This window comes from Cupressus sempervirens, chromosome 9 (genome assembly GCF_028749045.1).
Source record: "Cupressus sempervirens isolate cs-2001-9-10 chromosome 9, ASM2874904v1, whole genome shotgun sequence".
Classification (NCBI taxonomy): Eukaryota; Viridiplantae; Streptophyta; class Pinopsida; order Cupressales; family Cupressaceae; genus Cupressus; species Cupressus sempervirens.
Genome location: NC_143126.1, coordinates 2,706,994 through 2,713,275, shown reverse-complemented (window position 1 = coordinate 2,713,275; position 6,282 = coordinate 2,706,994). Strand labels below are relative to the sequence as shown.

The following is a 6,282-nucleotide window of genomic DNA, read 5'->3' as shown; positions in this document are numbered from 1 at the left end:
ACAAACATTCTGACTAGGTTGAGAAAGGAGATAATTCCTCACCCAATATGATTTCCCACCTACATATTTAGGTGCCCTCACAAGCTGAAAATGCTAGCAGAAGCCTAGCAAATCTTGGTATAGTAAGTTTTCACTAAATCCAAATTGCTAAGAAATTTTATTAAACAAAAGTATTATGATTAGGTTGTGTTCTTGAAAGCTGTTGTAGTTCTCGGGACTCTGCACCAACTTGGGATTTTTTTGTTTGTTACAAATCTGATATGGGTAATGTTTACTTTAGGTTTCCGCTAATCTTCTTGAAGCTGAACCAAGTACCAACCATCCACGTGGAACAGTACATGATTCCTCCATATCCAGTCTCTCTAGTCAAAGTTTTAGGGTTTGTAAAAACCCTTTAGCTGAAGCCAAGTTTTTTTGTTTGCAATCTCTTATAAATGTTGGGTCACAAATAATCGACATGCAAGAGAAGAGGGAGGAAGATAGTGGATAAAGGAAGGGATGGCTAATGTATTCCATCTCTTGCACACTGAACTATGACTGTTAATTTGTTTGATTGCAGAGTGGTTTGGTGTGCAAGGGATGGCATATATTGCCCATCTCTCTCCATCATTCCTCGGCTTCTAAATGTTGTTGTTATTCCTGATGAAAGGTAATGTCTTATCCCAGATCGCTTTGTTACTATTTCATTTTGTTTTTCTTGCTCACATCCATGAATCTGTGGATATAAATAGTCTTTTACAATGATCCAAAACTTTGATGTGAAAAGAATCTTACATAATTGCAGTGTGTTATTTATGACTCCACAATAGCACTATATTAGCGAGATCCTTGCACTCTACTGATATGATCAAGTATTAAGATGCCTGGGCAATTACCAAATTCCTCTTCTAGTATGATGTCATAACTGAAGCCAATGCTAGAATATTCTATTACTTTTTTCATCTACAGATAATCAAAACCCTCAAAGATGTTTTTTCATCTATTCATAGCTTTCATTATGTTGGGAAGAATACACATCTAGAAAAACGGATAAGTAGTACTACTTTAGAAGTTAATAGAATGGTAGTGAAGTTTTCATGTATAACAGCACTGGATTCTGTTATTTTTATGTAGTGTCACTTTATATAAAAGCTAAATCTCTTTTCACACCTTCGAATTTTCGATATAACTCTCCTAGCATTCGATAGTCCTGAACTAAATTAATTGTATCATAGTAACCCTTACACATAAGTACTGAAAATTATATTTTATATGTGGACAAGGTAAGATTGGAACTCAAAGATGTTGGGCTTTTAGATTATGTAATTTTGATCAAAATAATTGTATATTGTTGATTATTCAAAATCAAGCTGCAGAATGCTAGGCTCAGCACTAAGGTTATTCATAGAGGTACATTCAAATGTCCTTGTAAAGTGAAACACAAAAAAGATAGTGAAAAACCAAAAAGATCGGCCCGCAATCTTATCTCTATTGGGCTGCACAGATCTGTAACGATTCTTCTTTAGAGTTAGCGTGATTTATGGATTAAATTTCTCTAAAATGGGGCATCTAAAGAGAGATCAAATGCTGGAAATAAAAGTGTAGTCTTGAAATATTTATATTAGGAAGTCTACAATCATTTTATACATATTTTGTCTTATGAGGTAGCTACCTCACAGGCCCATCTGAGTTTGGTTCATGAACAGTTTGGGTGTGATGTCCCTTTTTATCAAGAGTGTTGTTTGTCATTAGCATTTTCAGAAATAACTAGTTATGCTAGTCCCACTAATAACGATAATACATATTATTGATATTTAATAGCTGGGATAAGATTATAATATTCTTTTATATTATTTGTGGTGCATATCATTAAGCTTTCTTGTCAATAGATTTGTTTGGAAGGGGATTGACTTTCAAATCCTTCTTATTATGCAAGATCTTGTTAAGATCTAGGGCACTTTTGTGGCTAGCTGCATATGGAAAGCTTATGAGGCAGTTAAGCCTTGGCTCCAGTGGGTTGGTGATGGCTTTGAGGATGAGCTTTCCTTGAACCAGCACAATCTCTTATAGTTTCCCATGTTTTCTTTCTAGGGGTTGCCACTTGTCAAGACTTATGGGGTTAGTGCTTTGTGTTTTCATAAAAGTGACAACAAAACACCTAAAGACTTGTTCTCTAGAGCTACTATGAGCATCAGATCGTGGGAAGACATCCAAGTTCATTTTTGACTCTCTCGCCTAGATCGTCAAACTTATGACTTGCTAGTTTTTGCTATTCCACCTTGTTTCACAAGCTTGGGGCCCAACCTGTCAAGCCATGGTGGAAGGATTGGAAATGGTATTCATGGACTCCTCTTACTAGCTACAAACCCAAGTTGGAGTATCACTTGCTAATTCCACATTTTCCCATGGTCACCACTCCCAACCATCATTAGCACCTACAGTACTCTTAGAAGTCTTGGAGACTTTGTTTTCTTATTATTTGGCCAGCTATTATGGAGCCAAAGATTGCACACTTTGTCTGGTGTGTGCTCTTCTAAGGGTTTCCCTTGGGGTCTCGACTCAAGAATTTGAGAATTTGAGACCCTATCTATGTCCTTTTTGTGGACACCCAAAAACCATTCTGCATATTTTCTGGTTTCACCAATGTGCTTAGTAGTACTAGAGCTGGATTATGACTTCTTTCGACCTTTCCAGCTTGAACCCTTTTCTTGGCATATGATTCTTCTAGGTGATTCACTTAGAATTCCCTCTATGTTCTCCTAGATTTGGCATGCTTTTAGGATGGACATTCTTTTCACTTTTTGAAAAGATAGAAATGTTGTTCTTTTCACTCACAACTTTTTGGATATTAATGTTTCTATGTATTCTAAACCCTACATATGTAATAATGTGATTATGAAGATTCAAGCTCAAGACAACAAGGTGGTTCTAGAGGTGGCCCACCTTCAGGAGCTTTTGCAACATTGGGATAATTCCTCGTGTATGGTTGCCAAAGTGTCACCAAACTCCACTTCTATTGACCGCACTCTACCTTGTGGACCCAATTCCTTTTCTTGCTGGTCCTAGACCTTGAGATCCTAGGCACCTTGTCACTCCTCTAGCAGTGGTGATAATTTTTGGCATCGTCGTTCAACTTACCCACTTCGCCATGGTTCTGGCTGGTTCCCTGCTACTCCGACTATGGCTCCTCTTGATACTTTTTGGTCCGCTCTTGCTAATTCCTTGTGGCCTCCTACCAAAGTGTTTCCTTGCCTGGTCTTGGCCATTTTGCCTCCTAGGGTCAAGGAGGAAAAATACAAAGAAGATGGGTGGTCTATTCAAGACCCCCCTGGTGGTCCCAATATTGGATGGGGCAATGATAATCAAAATGACCACCCCCACCCGAAAGGTTTATGCTATTTTTAATATATTAATAGTTGGTTGTTGTTTTTGGTCTTAGTGTCGTGTGAACTCTCGCAGGATGATCCCATAACTCCTGACCTTTTTTTTTTGTGAATATGTAGCTTTATAATTTAAATTAATAGAAAGGGACTATTCATAATTTTTTTTTAATGTATAATGTTGATTGATTTTTATTCAATAAAAAGAATTTTGTTGTGTTTCATTCTTTATTAGAAAGGATTTTTTTCTAGTGAAAATACCATGCATTATCTTTTTTTTTCTATTTCTTATGTTATTTTTTCATATCATATATGTGTTAGTTACATACATGTCTATCAAATTTGTTCCCCTCTATAATTAGGTATGCTCGCATATAAGTTTTAAACTATAAGTATTTAGGGCTTCTATGGTGGAGCCAACATAGACAAGTTAGACACTTACGATTTCCAATTTTATACCATGATATACCCTACCAACAAATTTCTCTTAAATCAAGCCTTCACAGTGGCATTCATAACTATAGTTTGGTTAGTAATAAACTAGTAAAAATGTTATTGTAGACACCTAAATTTGATTACACCGCTTTGGTAATCCTATTTAGTTATCTCTAAAGGCATCATTAATTAAATTTTTATTTAATTAATCCTTTGCCATCCCCTAGCTGATTAATTTAATTAATAATCTATAGTCCTAATTGATAAATCAAATAACCTATTATTTATCAATTAAATCCTTTTCTCCTATCTAATTCCAAAAATCTCCATTTATTAAATAAATCTATTTGATAAATAAAATCCTCAAATCTAAAAACCCCTAACTTATCCCTAATCCTCCATTTAGCCTAATCCACCCCATCCACCCATACTAACCAAGCTTAGCCACTAACTCACCCGCCCTCATCAATGCCATCCACTTGTACATCTCTAACATCCCTAATCTAATCCTAAACCCAAGCCTAATGCACCCCCTAATGTTGTCACATTCCCTAAACAAGTTTAAGACTTTCCTAAACCAAATCAAAGTCTCCCCTCAAAAATCCCAACCACCAAGTCATGAGTGCTCTTACAAGCCCACTCATGACTCTTACATCCATCTTCCACACTCTTCCCTCTTCCACACTCATTCCTCTTGCACCTTTCTTACATACTCAACCCCACTCATCATGCCTTTAACCAACCCTTTACCCTACCCTCTCACACTCATCCTCTTTGTGACAAGTGTCACCTTCCCATTGGTGCTAAACAAGCACAATCCATGTGCTCTCCTTTGAGTGCATCCTAGCCCTCCTTAAGCCTCCATCTCTCCTTGCATCTTAGCCCTCCATCTCTCAAGCCCTTAGCCTATAAATTGAATCCTCTCCCAAGCCATTTCAACAACAATCTTTGAGCTAAAGTTATCATGCCCTTTTGAGAGCCAAAATCCATACTCATACCCTTATAATGCCAAATTGAGAGCTCACAAAGCTACCAATTTGCCATTTACCCATCTCCATTGAAGCCATTTGAGCATTTGAACATACATCCCCAATCTGTACATAGACACATCTCAAAAACAAGAGAACAATCTCATTGAGAGAGCTTATCCATGGCTCACATTCTCATTTGAGTTTGTCTTCTCTTTGTCTCTCTTATATGTTATGTTAGTTTAATATGTAAATGCTTTCATTGAATTAGTATTTCTATCATATTAGATTAGTGTATACATTTTGGCACGCCCGGTGGGACCCCAATATGGGTCATTCCTTAATCTTTTTCAATCCATATTTTGTGCTTACAAACTAACCATCTAATGTTTGTTGAGATTTGAGTGGGTGCAAGGTGCTTTTGTTTGTTTTTGCAGGTTGAAGGACGCACTAGTGAGCAAGATACACTCTTTAAAATCCAAAAATAACCAAGAAAACAAAGAATTCTGGAAAAAACTCGCGCCCATCGATTCCCTTCGTGCAGTGTCATCTCCACAGTTTGGCGTCTCTGCCTGTCGTCTTTGCAAAACGTCGTCTGCGCAAACTCAACCGTCGTCTCCGCCATCTCAATCGTTGTCTCTGCAAGCTCAATCGTCGTCTGCGAAAGATAAACCGTCGTCTGTGCCTGCACAACCGTCGTCTGCGCGAACTCAACTGCCGTCTCCGAAAGCCTAAACTGTCATTTGCGAATTTCGACGTCTGCGAGTTTTGGCATCTCCGCCTGACAAACTGTCATCTCTACCTGTTTATGTTGCATTTCCATTTTAGCAAATCAGTTCCTGCACTTTTTATTTAAAAAAAAAAAAAAAAAAAAAGAGTATAAATCAAAATTTGACTTTTAGTGGTTCCGTAGGATTTATACCATTCTAAGCATTTTTATGCGTAGGAAAAACAGCAAAAAAAGTTAAAATTTTTTTTCCCATAGTTAAGCTTTCGTTTTTGAAGATTTTGGGTGACTAACTAAATTGTTTTTTTTTGTCTCATTGCAAGTTGGAGCACATATGAAACCACTAACCATGTTTCTTGCAGGTTCTCATGTTGCTAAAAAATAAACTTGAATGTTTAATCATTTGTCTTTGAATGCATGTTGCTAAAATGAACTTGAATGGTTAAACACATTTTCCATTGAATGAATGTTGCTCAAAACACACTCTTGAATGCCATGGATTAAAATCAATTTTCCTTGGAATGCATGCTTAAAACAACAAATCCAATCTTGAATGCCAAGGATCAATTAACCATTGCAATATCAAACACTTCATTTGGAGCTTCTAAAATTGAACAAAACAAATCTCTTTTTCACATGCAATTTAGATAAAGTTTGATTTTTGGACAATTAAATTTTTTTGTTAAGTTAAATACAAATTTGCAAAAATCAATTTGAGTAGTTCCTTGGACTCACCTCTTTTCTAATCACCCATCAATTCAACCATTGGTTGCAATCTCAGCGCCATTTATGG

At 36.7% G+C, this 6,282-nt stretch overlaps 1 protein-coding gene across 1 annotated transcript; it reads left to right on the top strand.

Annotated features, from left to right (window-relative positions):
* On the top strand, positions 1 to 5,622 carry LOC149537329 (uncharacterized). Its single transcript, XM_089801482.1, has 2 exons — positions 1 to 649; positions 5,200 to 5,622. The coding sequence occupies exons 1-2, from the start codon at positions 534 to 536 to the stop codon at positions 5,495 to 5,497; spliced, it is 414 nt and encodes a 137-aa protein (XP_089657608.1). The 5' UTR covers positions 1 to 533; the 3' UTR covers positions 5,498 to 5,622.
* The last annotated feature ends 660 nt before the right edge of the window (positions 5,623 to 6,282 follow it).